We start from the raw sequence: 21,749 nt of genomic DNA on the forward strand, positions 1-21,749 counted from the left end.
TAAGACCTTTACACTTGTAGAGGCACGATACCTCCTCCTGTTTAGGGACTTGGATGGATGTTCAGGATATAGTTGGGGAGCAGCTGCACTAGTTACCCTCTACCGATATCTTAGAGATGCGTCCATGTACAGTTGCAAACAGCTCGGTGGATATCCTACTCTCCTACAGGTATATAATTTAATTTTGTTAATTAAGTGTTGGATTCATTTTATAAAATATTGTAACTTAATTTGTTTTATTTATTATGTTTTTATTTTGTAACAGTGTTGGATTCACGAGTATTTTCCAACTGTTGGAAAAAGAGGGAGAATTGGAATCCTGCTGGAAACTGTGGTCTTCCCCGAGCGATGAGATGGTCGTATAGACAGGGAGTCCTGAAGGTCGATGATTTACGACCTATTTTGGACGAGCTGACACCTACCGACGTCATCTGGCGACCATTTGAGGATCATAGAGCATGACGTGTATTTGATGAGATATGTCTTTACAGGGGCTGTTTGAAGTGGGGTGAAACAGTTGTTCCATACTTGCCTGATAGATGTTTACGTCAGTTCGGGTATAGGCAGTATGTTCCATCCCCACCTCTGGATTGTATGATGGCGACGGATATTGATATTGATTGGATCAGTTACCATCAGAGTGTTGTCGCTGTGATCGGTTCATCTACCGTGGCCACCACTCTATCTGAGGTAGAAGACGGTTATCTAGAGTGGTATTATCGTGTTTCCCATCCACGGTTGGTCCCTCCCCATCGTGACGCTCCTAGAGACGTACCCGTTCCTGTATATGACGCCGGGCCATCTGACCCTGATTGGGCTCGTGTATCTACATTGATCCGTCGCTATCTGAGACAGGTTAATACTGAAGAGGAAGATCCACAGTTTTCTGATTTATTTGAAGCTTTGCATATTTCTCGTTCACATTGATTATATGTATTAAGCTTTGAATATAATAGACATAATAATATAGATTTCATGTTTTGATTACATATTTATGTTTTGATTACATAATCATGCTAATACAGGTGTAAGTAATTGCCAATGTTGCATACGTCCTGCAAATCCTAGCATCCAAGTAGTTGCTATATGAGAACGAAATTTCTTCCAATCTAATGTGACCGGTGGCAATGGAAACCCCTCTTTCATGTTAACCTGATAAAGTAAAATAATTAAAAGATTAAGTCATATAACATAAAATATTAACTGAAATAATTAAAATATTTAGACATATAAACCCCTCTTTCATGTTAACAAAACCAATGCAATAAATAGAGACACTTGGGAAACACAACTTCAATTGCTTTCATCAAAGCAAGATCTCTATCTGTCAAAATCACTTGTGGACACATGTCTTTCTTCACAAACAACTCTTTTAATTTCTCCAATACCCAGCAAAAATTCTCTGTTTGCTCAGACTCCATATACGCAAATCCAACAGCAAAAGTCAACTCAGTCGATGTCATGCCAACAATTTCAAACAAAGGTTGTCTATATTTGTTTGTCTTGTAGGTGCTATCCATAACTAACACAATCGGAAATATATTCAACAACTTAACTGAATCAGGATGTGCCCAAAATATCTCTCTCACCACTTCCGAGTCATCCTTTTTTCTACTCCAATACACATATCCTGCATCCTCAATAAGCTTAAACAGATGTTGTATCTCACTCCTTGGACCTCTTATCTCTTTTTCTATCACACTCTTATGCTTGTATACTTGCGTAATCCGAGTGACATTCTCAGGAAACTTGTCTTGCAAGGAAAGCAAAATGTTTCTAGGTGCTACATGTCTCTTTGCCAAATTAGCGACATGTTGCTTCTCATCTGTGGTCAACCTACCAATAAACGAATGACCTTCTAATCTATCAGGTAAACCATGATTATGTAACCCACATTTTACATCAATCTTCCAACCAGATCCATCTTTCGCCGGAGTCGACCTGATTTTAAATGGACATCCACATTTCTTGGACGCACTTTGGGTACCACTATCACTAATCTTGTGTTTCCCACCTTTATCACAGCCAAATATTATTTTGTTACTTCTCCCTCTCTTCCCCGTTTCAGTATCTGAACGACTGATAATAACAGTTACTTTATTGTCGATTCCAACCTCTTTAATCCATCTGATAACCTCTTCTCGTGTACCAAATCTTTCCGTCGTCATAAACGCATCAGTAGTATCTACACATATTTTGGGAAGATTTTCCATTTCTGTAAAAAAAAAAATTAAAATTAAAAAAAAAATAATAATAAAAAAAAACGTACCGGAAGACTTAAAGAAAGACTTCCGGAACACACATAATACATACCGGAACACTTCTCCAAAGAGTTCCGGTATGCAAAAAATTCTGAATTTTTTTTTATGTGAACCGGAACTCTTTCCTTAAGTGTTCCAGTTTGCTTTTTTTGTGTTCCGGAAGTCTTTCCTAAAGTCTTCCGGTTTGGAAAAATACATACCGGAAGTCTTTTTGCAGGAGTTCCGGTGCGAGGGGTGTGAAAGTGTAATTTTTGCAATTTTCAACTGAATGGTAAAAATGAAATGGTAAATTGGTTAAAACCAATTAAGGGTAAAATGGGAATTTTTAAATTTTTGTAGGGGTATGGGGTTAATTGTAGGGGTACAAGGTAAAATTTTCTTAGTATTAATGTTATAAAAGGTAAGCAAATCAAAACAAAAATAAGAACAGGCCCAATGGCCCAATTTCGCAAGCAGCAGTAACATATACAGGGGTGTATGCAGCAAAACGTGGGAGCTTGGCCTTTAAAATGGGCCGCAAAGGCCCATTAAACCTTAAAGGTTCCGCCTGCCCATCGAGTTGGGTCGCAGGCCCACGGTACTAATCCTTGCCAGTAAATGGATTCGTAAGTACAAGGAAAAGTGGGATGTGGCGTTTCTACTCGTTTTGCTAAAAATTGGGACATACAGCTGCTATCATGTGGCAGCATGCAATGTGCCTTGGGAACCATAAACAAAGATTTTTTGCCGAAGCAAAAAAAACGTTCAAACTCTATGAAGGAAAACGGAACGGTTTTGTAGGATTTTCAATATTAAAATAGACATAAATGACATTGAAAAGAAAAGTGCATTATTTGAAATCAATTGACATTGGATATTTTAATTAAAGCACATAAAGGCCAAAATGAAACTTTCAATTATCAGGATAAATCCCTCCTCTTCGTTCATATTTCTAACTTCCGCTCTCTCTCTTTCTACTCCTATTATCCATTCCCCATGGCCTCGTCTGAGCGATGCGGTGGCTGGCGGCAGCGATGTCGTCTTTCTCGACGGCCAACCACCACCAAACTCAAACTTTCAAACACAAATTCTCCCTTAATTTACCTCTTAAACACTAATCCATGCTTATTTTCTTCTAAATCCCCACCTACTGTTTAGATCGGAATACTAACCTCAACCTTGTCAAACTTAAGGTAACGACTTATTTCTGAGTCAATCAAACAAATCAATCGTCCGCACCATACAAAAATATTTAAAGTGAAAGCAAGGGTCAAAGCTCAGTTTGCATGTATACAAAGAAAAAAAATAGTATTTAATAACCTATCATGCTCATGTGTTTGTTCTAAAATTTAGACAGAAGGAAAGGAAAAAAACGACAACCAGAAGTTTACCGAAATGACCAAGACATATTCTCTTTGTCCTTCCTTCGTCCTGCTCGTTAGCTCCTTCCTTCCACTTACATCTATGCTTGGTCTATTTCTTCAGGGATTAACTCAGTTTACTCAGAATTTTAGTGATAAACTCTCAGTCACCGTCTGTATTTTTGAGCTTTAGGTATGGGTTGGTCCGAGATTTCAGCAGGGTAACAGTATGGTTTTTTCGGATCGATCTCACAATGATTGGTGGCCTTTATATAGAGCTTTTGGGTACGAGGTTTATTCATCCTCACTCTCTATGAGCTGGCGAGTGAACCAAGATTTTTCCGTTAGGGAAAATCTCTCACAAATTTTGCGTGGTCCCTTCAAACGAAAGTGGTCCCAAAATGAAGGTATTTAGAATAGGGTTTTGTCTGTAGTGGACGAAACAACTACGTGGTGCGGTGAGATTTTTCTTTACTGCAGTAGAAATTTTAACTTAATTTTTTTTATCTTTCTAATCCTTTCGTATGACTTAAACCTTCTATTTTCAATCATAGTCTGGTAACTGGTAATTCCTGTCTTGGCAGGTTTATTCTTCCTGGAGTTTGTCTATTATCATTGGTCATGGTTATGCGCACAGCAGCGATGCTTCTACCTGACTTAAGGTTTGTCATTTATGGTTTACAAGTGATTTGAGCCCTCCTGGATTAACCTTGTCTATAAAGCATTGGTTATAATAAATGATTTCTTTTCAACATGCTTATGCAGTTTTTGCCTTGAGGTCTAACTGATTGTGACCTGTTTTCCATACGATATGTGCAGCCCGAAACAGAATATTAGCATATGTATCTGTTCTTGGAAACAATGTCCATATTTGCTCAAAAGAGTCATGCCAATTGCAGGGTTAACATCAACTATAGGATGCATAGGTTCAAGTAATTCAATTATATCCTCTAGAGGTGGTGCACATTGCTGCAGACTGTTTACCCAACTCTTAATCCTCTTAACTTTAAAATCTTTATTAGGATATTCACCTGATAGAAATTTCATGAGCATCCTTATCCGAATGCATCAGATATCCTATTGAAAAAAACAAACTGACCCTTCATTGTCACGATTTCAGGAACAACTTGAAGTTCGAAGTTTGAATTCATTTTGCCTTGATCTTTGGGCTGCTAGTTGAATTTGGTGAGACATTTAGGCTTTTGGAAAACTCCAGGTTTCGTTCATCTTCAGTTACAACTTGGCAAGGCACACCTTTCGAATGACTTTTCCTAAGACACGTAGTTCGGCGAACTTTTCCTTCAAATTCAATGTAAAACTTCTTATTGAGATCCTCTAACTTACCAGCGAGCTCAACTGAATCAGGGTCAAGAATGTCATTCTTGGAGACATTCGTTAGCTTACTTGATTGCTGTTTTGAAAATGATGAACCTATGCTCAAAGCGATAGACGGATCCTTCCTGGATGGAATTTTGGAACTATCGCGCAAAACTCTTGCCATTGTTTTAGTAGAAGGTCGAGTTACATATATTTTTGCCTTGTAAAATCCTTATTATTTCAAATATGTAGAAATGAACAATGGTTTGGATTGACATAGGTTTTGGTTTATTGGATTTATTTGGTTTAGGTGAATGGATTGTGGCTGCAAGATGGTTAATGCAGGTCTGGCTGCTGTAAGGGTTGAGGTCATGGTGATTGTGAATTTATGATGCTTGGCATGGCTTTGTTGTTGTAATGATCCTATGCTGATGTAGAGTAGCAGCATTTTGTCTTGTTTGGCCTTAGGTCCATCATGTGTTGTGCATCTTGGTATCATGGTGTAGCAATGCTGAATTTGCTTTATGTCAGTAATTATTCCGTATGGCTCTTATGGTATTACAAATGCATTGCAGGTGATGCTTGTTACTGGGTTCACGTCGGCGGTGTATTGCGCAAAATGATTGTCACTTACCATGGTTTGGTCGTCTCCTTGCTAATGTTCATGGCGTGACGGTTTTAAAACAATCTCTATCAGGGTTGGAAACTGGAGTATTCACACACAAATGGTTCGACCAAAGATCAAAGAGGAACTTGAGGATGTGATTAAGATTAGGATGAATTGTATTTTTGGTTAAACTTTGTAATTTTGCTTGAAACAGTATGCCCTTTTTTATGGGTTGTAATAGATGTTATTCGTGTATTTGAATGTAATTTATGGCTCTTGCATCGAATCTTGATAATTTTTCCAAACCATGAAACATCATACGAAAAGGGCCCCTAATAAAGTAAATTGATTGAGGCGAGGCATGAATGATAGTGACAAATGAGACTCTCCAAATTAATGAAGCAGCCTCTCAAACAGTAGAATGAGATTCTCTATATCGAATTGAAGCATCATCTTATATGATAGAATTAAGATATTACGAACAAGGGAATGATACCTTAATTGAATCTAAGACACTTCGAGGATACTATAGCAGTATCTCAAAAGAAATTGAAATGAGACTCTTCATATTGATGAAGCAGTATCTCAAACAGCAAAATGAGATTCTCTGTATCGAATCAAAGAAGCATCTTATGCGATAGAATTAACATATTCTGAACAAGGGAATGATACCTTAATTGAATCTAAGACTCTTCGAGGATACTAGAGCAGTATCTCAAAAGAAATTGAAATGAGACACTTCATATTGATGAAGTAGTATCTCAAACAGCAAAATGAGATTCTCTGTATCGAATCAAAGCAGCATCTTATACGATAGAATTAAGATATTCTGAACAAGGGAATGATACCTTAATTGAATCTAAGACTCTTCGAGGATACTAGAGCAGTATCTCAAAAGAAATTGAAATGAGACACTTCATATTGATGAAGTAGTATCTCAAACAGTAAAATGAGATTCTCTGTATCGAATCAAAGCAGCATCTTATACGATAGAATTAAGATATTCCGAACAAGGGAATGATACCTTAATTGAATCTAAGACTCTTCGAGGATACTAGAGCAGTATCTCAAAAGAAATTGAAATGAGACTTTTCATATTGATGAAGCAGTATCTCAAACAGCAAAATGAGATTCTCTGTATTGAATCAAAGCAGCATCTTATACGATAGAATTAAGATATTTAGAACAAGGGAATGATACCTTAATTGAATCTAAGATTCTTCGAGGATTATAGAGCAGTATCTCAAAAGAAATTAAAATGAGACTCTTCATATTGATGAAGCAGTATCTCAAACAAACAACTGAGATTCTCCGTATAAATGAAGTAGTATCTCAGATGTCCGTCTGTTGGGGGAAATATTTTTAGAAAAAGACTCCCTTTTAGAGGAGACTTACTCGCAAGGCTCTGTAGGGGAGAAAACCCATAAGATAGTGTTTAGAGTAACCTTTGCTTGGGGAGTTGTGGTAGCAAAGATGCTGGGGAAATATCATTATCAATCATAAAGTTGAAGAATGACTGGCCAGGAAATAATTCCATGAGCGCAGGTAAGGTAGTAATCCTATTAATTTAAATGAAGAAAGTCTTGGATACATATGAATGACTCTGGATCCTGATACTTTATGTTTGATGTATGATGTTCCACTTTGGATGGAAACACCATGTATGAAATTATGCATGCGATGTATGCGAGTCGTATAAGGCTATGCATATGTATGCCGATGATTGGTATGATTATTTCTTGGTGAATTATCCTATTTTGGTAGGAAGATGATGTCTGCAATTGATGCACATGGTGCATGTATGTGGACATACAAATGGGTACTTGGGATATGCCCTGGTTAGGGAATTTTCGCTTTGGTGATGATGCCAACAGTGTGGACTTTTGTCATGATGGAGATCAAGATTTGATGCCCCACTGGGTGATTTTGGGAGTATATTTGGGCTGCCCCGGGCCACTTGAAGGGTTTGTACTTTTCAACACGCGATACTTTAACCATGATTTATTAACGTTCTTGCGGGAAATGCACTAGAGACTTGCCGAGTTTTGGCTATACGATGAGTATATCTATGAGAGGCGTTTGACTAGCAATTAGAACGGACATAGGTTCCTGCAGACGGTCTTACACCTCTATGAAAACAAGAACAAACTTGGAGGCTATGAGATTTACCCTTTTACTATTTCAAAAGTAATTTTATCACTTCATTCAATTATGTGTTTTAATTTTTTCCAAAATCTTTAAGAGTGATGTTTATAAAAAGTAAAGGTGCTCTGCAAATAAACAGATAAAATACAAAATAATTTGGGCACAACTTTTGTCGAGAAAATTTCTCTTTTATTGAATTGACCCTTGAATGGGCGATTGTACATAAAGATGAAATTCCTTAATGAGGTAATTGTTGTGAATAGAAACAAAACAGCAATAAAATTGAGTTCCTATTGAGTTTCCACACTGCTATGATCCGTATGTCTTTGATAGTCCGAGCACCTCGCTTTTGAAAAAGTTAGGCCGATTGATTCTTTGTTTTCGAGGGATATGCTAGATGCCTGAGAGTACAGTTCTTTGCCTTGGAATTTATCCCTAACTTTTTCCTAAATCGCCCTTTCGAGTTTTCGATCCACCAGGATACCCATTTTTGCCTGAGCCGCCCTTTTGGGTTATCAACTCAACGGGTTAAATTTTTATTTTTATCCCTAATTTTTGCCTGGATCGCCCTTTCGGGTTTTCGATCCACCGGGATAGCCATTTTTGCCTAAATCTCCCTTTCAAGTTTTCGATTTAGCGGCTTTTATTATTCCACTTTTTAGGCAAAGTACTTTTTAACAGCATCAACATTGGTGGGAAGCGGCAATTCATCACTGTCTGTAGTTGCTAGAATTAGAGTGCCCCCGGAAAAGGCTCTAACCACCATAAATGAACCTTCATAATTTGGTGTGCATTTTCCCCTGGAATCTTTGTGAATAGGCAAGATTTTCTTCAGCACCAAATCTCCTTCTTGAAATTCCCTAGGACGGATTTTCTTGTCGAATGCCTTCTTAAGGCGTCTCTTATAGAGTTGACCGTGACATAATGCTTTCAAGCGTTTCTCCTCAATAAGGTTGAGCTCATAGAACCTTGATTGAACCCACTCTGCCTCGTCTAACTTAGCCTCCATCAAGACCCTCATTGAGGGAATCTCCACCTCTATAGGGAGGACTGCTTCCATGCCATATACCAAGGAATAAGGGGTTGACCCTGTTGAAGTTCGTACTGATGTACGATAACCGTGTAACGCAAAAGGTAGCATCTCGTGCCAATCCTTGTACGTGACCACCATCTTCTGGATGATTTTCTTGATATTTTTATTCGCAGCTTCAACAACCCCATTCATTTTTGGCCTATATGGTAATGAGTTATGATGTTCAATCTTGAATGTTGTGCATAATTCCTCCATGGTTTTGTTGTTGAGATTGAACCCGTTATCAGTGATGATCTTGTTGGGGATCCCGTATCGACATATGATATTATTTTTTAAGAAATGGGAGACTACGTGCTTTGTGACATTTGCATAAGATGCGACTTCAACCCATTTGGTGAAGTAGTCTATGGCCACCAAGATAAATCTATGTCCATTAGATGTTTTGGGTTCTATCCTCTGGATCATGTCGATTCCCCACATAGAGAACGACCAAGGCGATGTTATAACATTCAGTGGGGTAGGCGGTATATATACTTTGTCATCATAGATTTGGCATTTGTAGCATGTTCTGGTGTAATGAAAATAGTCGGCTTCCATTGTTAACCTGTAGTAACCGGCCCTTAGGATCTTTTTCGCCATTGCATGCCCATTTGCATGTGTGCCGAAGGATCCTTCGTGTATGTCCTTCATAAGCTGATTAGCTTCATGTTTGTCCACACATCTCAACAAAAGCATGTCATAATTCCGCTTGTACAATACCTCCCCATTCAAGAAGAACTTCGACGCCAACCTCCGTATAGACCTTTTATCAAGGTTGGAAGCCTCTGCCGGGTATTCTTGTTTCTCCAGATACTGTTTGATGTCAAAGAACCAGGGTTTATCATCTGACTCTTCCGCTGTTTCCAGGCAATGCGCAGGTTTGTCAGAATGTTGATTTCAATGTTAGGTTGATGGTTAGGCCATATTAACTTCTACATGGAAACCAAGGTTGCTAAAGCATCCACCATCTGTTTCTCTTCTCGAGGAATATGAGAGAAAGTGATTTAGTCAAATTTTGGGAGCAACTTCAGCACGTAATCCCGATATGGAATTAGGTTAGCATGTCTTGTTTCCCAATCACCTCTGATCTGATTTATCACTAAAGCGGAGTCTCCGAATACCTCTAGTACTCTGATCTTTAACTCAATAGCTTCTTCTAGACCCAAGATGCAAGCTTCATATTCGGCCATGTTACTCGTGCAGGTAAAACCGAGTTTTATAGTGAATAGTAGATGGAAATTCTTGGGAGACATCAACACTGCCCCAATTCCATGACCTATTGCATTTGAAGCACCGTCGAACATGAGAATCCAATCTTCATTTGGCTCAGGTCCCTCCTCTAGTTCGGAGTCTTCAGGATTTTTAACAACCATGATGTCCTCATCTGGGAAGTCAAACTTCAAAGGCTGGTAATCCTCTAACGGTTGCTGAGCAAGATGGTCTGCTAGTACGCTTCCTTTGATGGCCTTTTGTGCAACGTATTGAATATCGTATTTTGATAACAACATCTGCCATCGGGCAATCCTACCGGTAAGAGCTGGTTTCTCGAATATGTACTTGATAAGATCCATTTTAGATACCAACCAAGTTGTATGAGTTAGCATGTACTGCCTGAGACACTTAGCGTTCCACGCGAGTGCACAACAAGTCTTCTCGAGTAATGAATATTTGGCCTTGCAATCATTAAACTTCTTGCTTAGATAATATATGGCATGCTTTTTTCTACCAGTCTCATCTTGTTATCCTAATACACAACCCATGGACTCGTCGAGTACTGTTAAGTACATGATAAGGGGTCTTCCTTTCACAGGGGGCATCAGAATCGGTGGCTCTTGCAACTATTCTTTGATTTTGTCGAAGGCTATTTGGCAGTCATCATTCCACTCCATGCCTTGATTCTTCCTTAGAAGCTTGAATATTGGTTTGTATGTGGCAGTAAGGTGAGAGACAAACTTGGCGATGTAATTCAGTCTTCCCAAGAACCCATGAACTTCCTTCTCAGTCCTCGGTGCAGGCATGTTATGAATGGCTCGGACCTTGTCAGGATCCACTTCAATTCCCTTTTGGCTTACAATAAAGCCTAAAAGCTTCCCAGATCGAACTCCAAATGTGCATTTGTTAGGGTTAAGTCTCAACCTAAACTTCCTTAACCGAGCAAACAGTTCCTTCAGGTTAGTGATGTTCTCTTCTTCTGTCTGGGATTTGGCAATCATATCGTCAACATACACCTCAATCTCTTTATGAATCATGTCATGAAAGAGAGTCACCGTAGCACATTGATATGTTGCCCCAACGTTCTTTAAACCAAATGGCATCACTTTGTAACAGAAGGTGCCCCAAGGGGTGATGAACGTGGTTTTCTCCATGTCCTCGGGATCCATTTTAATTTGGTTATACGCAGAGAAGCCATCCATGAAGGAAAATGCGGAGAGTTGAGTTGTGTTATCCACCAATACATCAACGTGAGGTAATGGGAAATCGTCTTTGGGACTAGCTCTATTTAGGTCTCGGTAGTCGACGCATATGCGGACTTTCCCATATTTTTTTGGTACCGGTACAATGTTAGCAACCCATTGTGGGTACTTAGCGACTTCTAGGAAACCGACGTCAAACTGGTTTCTCACCTCTTCTCTAATCATGAGAGCCATATCCGGCCGAGTTCTTTTTAGCTTTTGTTTGACGGCAAAGCATTCTTCTTTGAGGGGAAGCTTGTGGGTCACGATGTCAGTGTCTAACCCGGGCATATCTTGGTATGACCAAGCAAACACATGAGTGTACTCGTGGATGAGCCCTATCAATCCTGTCTTCACTGTATCTTGAAGCGCGGCGCCTACCCTTACTTCTCTCTTGTCTTCCTCTGTCCGAAGGTTGATAACTTCGACGTTCTCCTGGTGTGGTTGAATGACCTTCTCTTCTTGTTTGAGTAATTTGGCCAACTCTTCAGGGAGTTCATAATCTTCCCCCACTTTGTCTTCAGCTTGGTAAATTGGACAGTCAAAATCATGCCAGACCCTAGAAGTGTCGTTATCAATGGTCTCAGTGGTGTCTCTGCATGTTATGATTTATGCTGTTTTTCAGAAAGTGTGTGCATAAGAATTAATGCCATTTTTATTGTAATACAAAAATGAAATGAATGGAACAAAAGTTTGAATGCAAATCTCCATTTTATTAATGATATTAAAAAAACTTCTGAAAGATAAAGGAGGACCTACAACACGCCATTGTTCCTTGGGAAGAGCACAGGGTTTTATTCAAAATCATAAAATTACTTTTGAAAAAATTGGGGAATTTCCACGTCCTTCCAGTTATTCAGTTCTTTATTGGGCGTGGCTTGTCGTATCCAGTTAGACACCCCCTATTCACGAGCTTCCTCATTGATCATTTCCACCTGATTGCCAAAGATGTGGCCAGCACTGGTGAACATTTCTTCTACAGAAGGAATCTGCTCCTTATTATGTTGGCTACCAGCTTCATTCAATGATGGTTTATACTCTAAACTAAACTTGTCCCACTTCTCTCGTACTTATACCACCTTTTCCCAGTCTTGAGCATTCTCACTCTCCATAACAGCCTTAGCTTCTTGCCACGAGGCCATAGATGGTCCTGATTTTGGTGTCTCAGACGTCTGCTGAATGACCATTACATTTACCACCTCCAAGAATTGGAATGGAGTCTCGGTGATCTCTCCATCTACTTCGATATATCGGAAATACATTAAATGGCTAACCAGGATATCCTCCTCTCCTCCAATCACAATCATCTTGTCATTCGTGATGAATTTTAACTTCTGATGTAAAGTGGAAGTGACTGCACCTGAAGAGTGAATCCATGGTCTCCCAAGTAAACAACTATATCCGGGATGTATGTCCATGACCTGGAACGTAATAGTGAAGATAGTTGGGCCTATTTTAATCGGTAGGTCAACCTCCCCTATCACTGCTCGCCTTGAGCCATCAAACACTTTCACGATCAGAGTGCTGGGTTTCATATTCATTCCTTCCATTGGTAGTTTTATCAAAGTAGTTTTTGGCATGACATTCAGCGAGGAACCTGTGTCTACTAATACTCTTGATGGTATAGTGTTTATGCATTTTAAGGAGATGTGTAGAGCTTTGTTATGGTTCTTTCCCTCGACCGGTAGCTCATCATCAGTAAACCCCAAAAAATTTCCGGTGGTTACACAAGCTATCACATCGTCAAATTGTTCCACCGTTATGTCTTTTATGATATGCGCAACGCTTAACACTTTCATCAACGAGTTTCAATGTGCTTCTGAGCTGAGCAACAAAGATAACATGTAGATTTTTGAAGGGGTTTGATTTAATTGGTCCACCACTTTGTAATCACTCTTCTTGATTATCCTCAGAAATTCCCCGGCCTCTTCACGAGTGACTGCGACTTTAGAAGACAAATGCATTTCCTACATTTCTTGATTAGGGACGGGGATTTGGACAAGAGTAGCAATTTCCTTCCCTTTAGCTTTTGCAGAAGCATTAGCATCCCTTGGTGCGAATACTCGGCCACTGTGTGTTATTCCAACTGGTCCATAATTGAGGTGACATTTGGTTCGTTGATTACCAAAGGTCGGTCTTCCTTCCCTTGCTTAAAAGCTTTGGGTTGATGTATCCAAGGTACCTCCTTCTCGTCCTCATATGCGAAGGGTGCTAGAAATTCTATCACCAACGGGATTATCGGGATTTCCACATTGACTGCATCATATAGGATGTCAACCACCGCTACTTCCTCCTCATTCTTGCCTTTGACACGGCACTCGATCTGTAGCTCGCCTTGATCCAACATTCGTTGGATAAAAATCTTCAACTCTTTATCCTCTTCTTCACCCACCAGCTCCACCGGGATTAAACCACTCTTCAGTAGTTGTTTACGTATCATGGCGATAGGAGTTTGAATTTTTTCAACTTTAAGAATCAATTCACCTTGACCACTCTCCTCAATGGCACTGACTGAAGCACCTCCATGTGTTGGCATGGGATTGGTGTTCACGTTCGGGCGTCTTGGAGTGAAGGTGACGGCCTTAGCTTCAATCAGGTCTTGTACCCGATTCTTAAATGCAAAACAATTCTCCAAGGTATGGCCGGGTGCTCCCATATGAAACTCACAGTGGGCGTTAGCATCATATCCGGGTGGATATGGAAAAACAATAGGTTTTAGTTCCCTTAACGTCAAAAGTCCCTCCTTTTGCAAGTACGAGAATATTTGGCTATAAGGCACTGGTAAAGGGTCAAATTGCCTTCTCGGGGGCCTTGGCTTGAATTGCCTTGGTGGAGCGGTATTCTATTGTTGACGATGTTGTTGATGTTGTTGTTGATACACTTGTTGTTGTTGTATTGGTTGTTGGTAGGGTATGGATACCACTACAGCGACTTGGCCATATGAAGCCTGTTGCTTCCCATTGTAGCCTCGGGATATAGCATTCGTATCACCTTCTCTTTTCTTCTGGAAGCCTCCAGAATAATTTTTCGGTGCACTGGGGGCTGCCACGGCTCCTTGAATCTTTCCATCTCTTAACCCTTTCTCTATGCGATCTCCAATTGTCACTTGATGCGCAAAGTCGGATGCTGCACTACTCATCAATCTATCAAAGAAAGGGTCCTTCAGCGTGTCCACAAATATTCCAGTCATTTCTTTTTCCGACAATGGTGGCTCCACCTGAGCAGCCAACTCTCTCCATCGTTGGGCGTATTCTTTAAATGACTCCTTTTCATTCATGGCCATCCCTTGTAACTGCATTTGGTCAGGTGCCATATCTAAGTTGTACTTGTATTGACGGAGAGATGCGTCAGCCAAGTCTTCCCAGCATTGGATCCGCCCTTGCTCTAAGCTCATGTACAATCTTAGAGACGCTCCACTTAAACTGTCTTGGAAGCAGTGTATAAGCAGCTTGTCGTTTTTGGTATAGGCAGCCATTTTCCTAAAGTACATTACTAGGCGACTTCTTGGACAAGTCTGGCCTTTGTATTTCTCGAAATCAAGAGTTTTAAATTTAGCCGGGATGACCCAATTTGACACCAGGCACATGTTCATGGCAGCGGCACCGAAGATATTATTCCCCTCTATAGCTTTGATCTTCTTTTCCAAGGCGCGAAGCCTATCTGCAGTAGGGTCTGGAAGTATCTTAGGATTTGGTTGATCAGGTACATAAAAAGCATCGTATGGGTCATCTCCCATCTCAGACCCATAATAAGCAGACGCATCAGAAGGCTTTGCACGGTCTCCATCCCCCTTGTTCCCTACCGGTATATTAACCAAACTCTTCTTAGCATGAATGAAGCTTTTGTTTTGTTGGACCAATCCTGACGTGCTGTCGTTCTTCCTCGCTCTAATTTCTGCTTCCACAACCCTCTCTCTTTGGGCAATTGCTAGCATTGTTTCTAACAATTGATCCATCTTTTCTTGGATCGCAGTGATGTCCGTCCTCATGGTAGCTTGATTAGCCTCAACTGCTCCAACGTCATCTTGTAGTTGCTTCGTTTTTCATATCGGTGTTGATTAGTCAGCGTTGTTGGATAGAGGGTAAAAAGGTTGGGTAAGTTTTTTTTGAAATGAAATATGTGATGAGGTAGATGCATGCAAATGAAAAATGTCTCTTTTTTTATTTATTTCCAGGGATTTTTTTCATAACGGTTGTAGTTTTATTAAGCATTTGAAGAAACATAAAGTCAGGAAACAAAAGTGAGGATCATCCTCATTCATTTAGTTGATCAAAGTTCGGAATACAAAGGCATAATTGCCCAAAACCAATACAACTCGAATACTAAACTCTTGCGATAGCATAAACTGAATACAAGAAAAACAAGAAAAACAAAAAAAATCACACAGTCGTGTTTCGGGTTATGAGTTCTTCTAATTCAAACTTGAACCTCTTCACCATTCCCTCGCACATCATAAAAAAGTTGATTACAGTGGGGTGCGTGCCGTATTGGTCCAATCCTTCCACTGCCTCTCTCAACCTCCAAGGCATCTCTTGGGTCGTCCAGTTGCAGAATTCTACCAAACTATTGGGCTTTATACGATACCCATCTTTGTCCTTTTGTAAGAAATCAATAGTTTTTCTGAAGGTACCATAATCCTCAATGACTTTCTCTCTTTCCCTTAGCCATATCACACAGTCTTGATGGAATGCCTCGAATCTATCTTTCCAATGTTAAGCAAAGTCTCTAGCATCTTTTGCTTCTTGACATTTCTCGGCCCAAGTCGTAGGTGTGACTCGAGAAGCTTCAAGGGCCCTTTCCTTAAGTCGGCGCTCGTGCTCAGTTTGGGTCTCATCGTTGTAGAGAGAGATAGTGAGATCATGTATCTTAGCCTCTAATGTCTCTCTAACTTCTTTCTTCTCTTCTGTTGCTCGTAGCCACCATCGCTTATTCTTTTGGCATTCTTTCTCGACTTGTTTTAACTGCTCTTTGACAGTTTCTAAGCAGAGGTCAGCTTGTTCCATGCCTACCTTCACCTTCTTTCTCTTGTCTTCTTCCTTATCAACCTTTTCCTCAGCCGCTTCTAGCTGAGCCTTCTTCCTCTCTAGTTCCCACTTCATTTCATTTCTTTCATTTGAAACTTGCTGGAAGCTGATCTGTAGCTCTTCATTTTCTCGTTCGAGTCTTGCTATAGTAGCTCTCAATGCTTCCACTTCTTCAATGGAGACAGGGATGAGTTCTGGTGGTGGAGGTTGAGTAGGAGGATGAAGGATGAATGGTAGCTTGATCTCTTAACTTCTCCTTGTGACCCATTGATCATAGGGTTCTTTATCCCCTATGACACCCTTTGCTTTGTCTTGTCCTCTGAAGCGAACTTTTTCCCAAGCTTGGATAACCCTTCTCAGCATAACAAGATCATCCATATTATGGAACACAAAACCTTCTAACAACTGATCATCTAGTTTGTATGTGATAGGATAACCCAACTGTCTCACTGCTAAAACCAGATTGTAGTTAATGCACCCTTTTGACCCTATTAATGGCACATTTGGAAATTCTCCATAACTAGTAATTGTATCTCCCACATTCAAACCATGAGGATACCAAATAATGGCATTTTCAATGAGCCGTACTAGCTATTGAGACCACTCGTATCCATCCATCCCCTCAATCGTATCAACATCTTTGAACACATGAGAGACAAACCATTGGTAAAGGAGTGGTGTGCAACATAACATCAATCCACCCTTCTTCTCGAAGCGTAAGCGTAAGGTGTGATAAACATTTGTTAGGAGTGCGAGCACTGGATCTTCATTCTTAACCTTGACGGCCCAAAACACGCTAATAGTTGCTGCATCCACCAACTTCTCCACATTAGGAAATAAGACCAATACAAAAATAAGTAAAGCCATAATAGTATCATGGGCTTCCCACTTCTGGGCTTTAGCAAAGCTTTGAGCAGTCTTCTCCAAGTAGTCTTAAGGAATTACTTGTACCTTCCCCTAAATTTTGATGTTAGGGGTTAAATCTTCGACCAGAATGTGTAATACTTCTGCCAACTCTTTGGGTTTTAGGATTTGGCCTAACCCCCTATAAGGTCCCTTCTTCTGTTTGGGAGAGTCCAATATTCTTCCGAATTCTTCCAAGGTCGGGGCGAACTAGAAATCTCTAAAGAGAAAACTTCTGAGTGGTGGATCATAAAACTGGGCTAGTGCGGTAGTAGCATCCTTTTGTACTAGTACAAACAACAAGTGTAGAATCTTCCCATATCTGAGTGTGAATGCGTCTCGACGGATATTAGTCAACCCATCTCTAAATGCAATGAACCCCTTCACACACGATACTTTGGCTTTGATCTGAAATATTTTTCTCTTTCCTGGCTCCATTTGTTCTTGAATGCTTAATTAACTGAAAATTTTAAAATTCCCTGAAAATAGAATGTGTGTAAATGATTTTGTTATGCTCATAATGAATCTAATATGATGTTTATGCAATGACAGGGATCCAGGTTTCACATACTTCACAAGGTTCAATCCTATACGGCGACTCTATGTCCTTTACCCCAGACACAAAGGATTGCTCATAGGGTTGCCTGTTTTCATGACAAGAACTTAGAGTCATGGACCGAGTTCAGTCTTCCATCGCAATAATGGTCTAGCCACATTGAAATGGAAGTTATGAATCAATCTACTCTAAGTGGGATCCCCGCATTGCTCGAACAGGGTGTAGACCCTTCGGTTCAATACTAAACGATCGCCAATCACGAAGACGAACTTCAGTTTAAGATGAGGTTCCTAGAGTCATGGACCATGTTCAAAGTTTCCTCGCAATAATGGGATAGCCATATTATGATGTAAATTACGAACAAATCTACTCTAGGTGGAGTCTTCACATTGTCCCAACGAGGTGTATACCCCTCGGTTTAATACTACACAACTACAGGTTCTAAGTTCTTCTCAAAGCTCGGGTACGGAGCTTATCTCACAACATGTGTCAAACACCATAGATCATCCAACGTAATAGCAGAATAAATTACATAGCATAAATAATACATCAGGAGATACAAAAGAAAATAATGAAGAAAAATAGTAATTTAACATTCATAGCAAATTGACTAAGTTAGGCTTGACTCTCTCTAGCTTGGAGCTATTCGTTGAGTCCCCAGTAGAGTCGCCATCTGTCGCATCTCAAAAAATACGATTCCTCGCGATGGTCGCGGAAAAAAAATTATGTTTGAACAGAGTCACCATCGAACTTTATTTATCCCAATGAATTAATAAGAAAATATCGATAAAACCTTTAGAAAATAGAATAATGGTCGTCACAACCATATTCAGGTTCGGGAGTTGCTTACGCAATGGGAAGGTATTAGAACCCCTCACGTCCGTTGTACTCAACGGGAACCTTTTATTTTAATTTTCAATTTCAATGTTAGCTAATGTTGTTTTTTTTTCTTCTTCGAGTGATAAAAATAGTGAAAAGAGAGATGGATGGAAACCTCAGAAGGGGGAAAGAGGGAGGTTTTATTAGTGTGCTCGCCAAGATCTCGCAATCTCGTGCCTACGTATCCTTATGGTGCAATAAGGAAATCAGAGCATTCGTAGTTCGGGGAACTACGGTTGGTTGGTGTCTTTTAATGAACGACTATTTAGATCACGTTCTAAAGGCTAAACGTTGGCTTGTCTACTCTCGGCGGAGGCTTAAGCACTGGTTTGTTGTACCCGTTAGAAAGGTTTAAACAATGTTCCTTTTGAAAAGATTTAAGTTATTTGTTGCACGAGGACAGGAAGTTAGGTTTAATATATTCGGTATTTGTTGAAGAACGACAAAAGATTGAGCAATATGGTGCACACCAATCGTTCAATTCTTTCGAAGAATAATAAGGCGAACACCTTTTACTCCCTTTTTCGTTTAGATTATTAATGAAATTTTGTTTGCGGTAATCGAATATGCACGGTGATGAGGTGTGTGCCTCCCACTTGCTTATTCAAGGAACAATGAGGCGTGCACCACCCATTCCCTTATCCAATTTTAATTAGCGTATCTTAATCGAAAGTCGAAAGGAAATCGAGCAATATGACGAGCGCCAATCGTTCAATTATTCGATAAATGGTGAGGCGAACGCCTCCCATTATTTTATCATCCGAAATTTAAGTTATAAAAGGAAGTCTTTAGAAATTATATTGATTTCGGAGGAATTGATTTGAATTTGTACTATCAACATTTAAATTGGAAAGTCGATAATTTGAGTAATATGGCGAGCGCCAATCGTTCAAATATTCAAGAGATGAGGAGGCGAACGCCTCCCATCTTTTTTCATCCAAATTTTAGATTATAAATTGATTTGAAAAAATAATTCGCACTTATACGGTTAAAGTTTTAATTCGGGTGACAAGAATTCGAGCAATGTGGCGGACGCCCATCATTCGAATACGTGGGAGATAATGAAACGAACGGCTCTTATACTCTTTTTCATCCCGAGTTTGAAAAATAAAGTATTTAGGAATGGTATTTAATTTGCAAAGGTTATTTGAATTTGTAATGATTGAGATTTAATCGGGTGACAAGAATTTGAACAATAAGGCGTACGTCAATCGTTCGAGTACTTGAGAAATAGTAAAGTGAACGCTTCCTATATTCTTTTTCATCCAAAATTTTAAATTATAAAAGGACATTTTTTAGAAATTGTGTTGGTTTAGAATAAATAGCTTGAATTTGTAAGACTAAGGTTTTAAATAGACGACGAGCAATTCGAGCAATATGGCGAACGCCAATTATTCAAATACTCGAGAGATAATGAAGCGGACGCCTCTGTAAGAACAAAACTGGTTCTACAATAGATTTCTAAGATTTTGATGATAACAAAGGATGAAACCAAAAATGGCACTCTAACGAGAATTTTTCTAAGTCTGCAGGACTCTGAACATTCATGCAGGAATCTGAACTTTCACGTCGGACTCTGAACAGTTATGAAGGACTCTGATCACATATCAGATACAAATGTATGTCAGATACAAGACATTAAAGGATCAGACACCTCTGAGAAAGAAGTACGTCCAATAAGTTCTGACTCTGATCAAAGAAAGACAACAAAAGAACCAGAAGCTCCAACAACTACTGGTCTTAGAATCTGATGATCAAGAAGACTAATACTCTGAGAAGCCCTAATGAATTCAGACGTGATCACCCTCTGAAGAATAACTCTGATACAACAAGACTATGATGAAGATTCACCAAGTCCAGAAAGAGTAACGGAAATAGTTCTCACTATGGAAAGGAAGTATTTTAAGAAAGAAGTTAATCAGGGAGACAAAATGGTTATAGCAAGAAACACAGAAGTAGTGACATTGAATACTCATCAAAGACCAAGATTCTGTCATCACTCCAACCGTCCTTCTCACTACTATATAAAGGACAATCTACCTCACTGAGAGACATAACAACAACGCACAGAAAAGTTATTCACATTCTCTCTCTTTTTTCACGAGCTGCTGCTCTTATGTGAAAACTCTTGTTCTAATACTTTGATGTAATACTTGCTTACTCTTAGAAGCATCTTACATTACAAATCTATTTTGTTCAAATTGTTTTTGTTCCTCAAGTGACTCTACGCAGTCTGTATACTTGAGAGGTCTAAGAGATTATTCTCTTAGACGATTGGTTGTGTAATCTTTCAAGATTAGTGGATTAAGTCCTTTTTGACGGCGAAATCACCTTGGCCGGGTGGACTGGAGTAGCTTTGTTTTCTAAGAGAACCAGTATAAAATTCTGTGTGTTCTTAATCTTGTAAAAAGCTTTTATTTTTCAAAACAATTCAAACCCCCCTTTCTTGTTTTTCTCACCTTCAGTTGGTATCAAAGCTTCGGATCTGTTATTGATTTTATAATCAAACACTTAACAGTGTAGAGAGATCCAGAATGAGAAAAACTATGGCCAACACCAATGGAAGAGATAGTTACAATGCTACGACGCTGATCTCTGGGACATTGTCACAATTGGTTACATACCACCTGTAACAGATGCTGGAGTTGCCATTCCCAGAAGCAAAATGACAGATGATCAGAAGCGTGAATTCAAGAATCATCACGAAGCCAGAACGATACTTCTCAATGCCATTTCCTACAATGAGTATGAAAAAATCACCAACAGGGAAACAACGAAAGAGATATTTGACTCACTGAGGATGACTCACGAAGGAAACTCTCAAGTCAAAGAAACAAAGGCTCTGGCTCTAATCCATAAATATGAAGCCTTCAAAATGGAGGACGATGAAGCTGTAGAGGTAATGTTTTCTAGATTCCAAACTTTAATTGCAGGACTTAAAGTGCTAGATAAAGGATATACAACTACGGACCATGTCAAGAAGATCATCAGAAGCTTGCCAAAGAAATGGAGACCTATGGTCACAGCCTTAAAACTATCAAAGGATCTGAACAACACCGGCCTTGAAGAACTTGGCAGTTCACTCAGAAGTCACGAGATAGAACTGGAGGAAGATGAGCCTTAGAAGAAGATCAAGTCTGTAGCACTAAAGTCCAGATCAGAAAGGCGCAGGTCTGATAGAAACAAAGCCTT

The 21,749-nt window shown here is 39.6% G+C and overlaps 2 protein-coding genes and 1 long non-coding RNA gene across 12 annotated transcripts in view; 1 reads left to right on the forward strand and 2 right to left on the reverse strand.

Annotated features, from left to right (window-relative positions):
- Nucleotides 1-840: 840 nt before the first annotated feature.
- LOC127091960 (protein FAR-RED ELONGATED HYPOCOTYL 3) overlaps nt 841-21,749 on the reverse strand; it is a 30,641-nt gene continuing 9,732 nt past the window's right edge. For 2 of the 7 annotated variants that reach the window (XM_051030711.1, XM_051030713.1), the window contains exon 2: nt 1,178-2,215. In XM_051030711.1, the coding sequence (XP_050886668.1) occupies nt 1,248-2,213 (966 nt within the window). In that variant the 5' untranslated portion in view covers nt 2,214-2,215 and the 3' untranslated portion in view covers nt 1,178-1,247. Of the gene's footprint in view, nt 1,153-1,177; nt 2,216-2,461; nt 2,526-3,620; nt 3,814-21,749 lie in introns of those variants that run through there. The other 5 variants (XM_051030714.1, XR_007792039.1, XR_007792040.1 and 2 more) reach the window with 5 other exon arrangements.
- Nucleotides 3,800-5,804, forward strand: LOC127091961 (uncharacterized). 4 transcript variants are annotated; one of them, XR_007792043.1, is made up of 3 exons: nt 3,800-4,008; nt 4,186-5,116; nt 5,229-5,804. It is a non-coding gene; the product is annotated as an uncharacterized LOC127091961 (long non-coding RNA). The 4 variants fall into 4 exon arrangements; XR_007792044.1 differs by lacking the exon at nt 3,800-4,008 and having other exon boundaries at nt 4,046-4,557; nt 4,722-5,116; XR_007792042.1 differs by lacking the exon at nt 3,800-4,008 and having other exon boundaries at nt 4,046-4,263; nt 4,421-5,116.
- On the reverse strand, nt 9,747-10,250 carry LOC127096188 (uncharacterized). Its single transcript, XM_051034795.1, has one exon. It carries the CDS (start codon nt 10,248-10,250, stop codon nt 9,747-9,749), a length of 504 nt encoding a protein of 167 aa, XP_050890752.1.

The sequence above is a fragment of the Lathyrus oleraceus genome, chromosome 6 (genome assembly GCF_024323335.1).
Source record: "Lathyrus oleraceus cultivar Zhongwan6 chromosome 6, CAAS_Psat_ZW6_1.0, whole genome shotgun sequence".
Taxonomy (NCBI): Eukaryota; Viridiplantae; Streptophyta; class Magnoliopsida; order Fabales; family Fabaceae; genus Lathyrus; species Lathyrus oleraceus.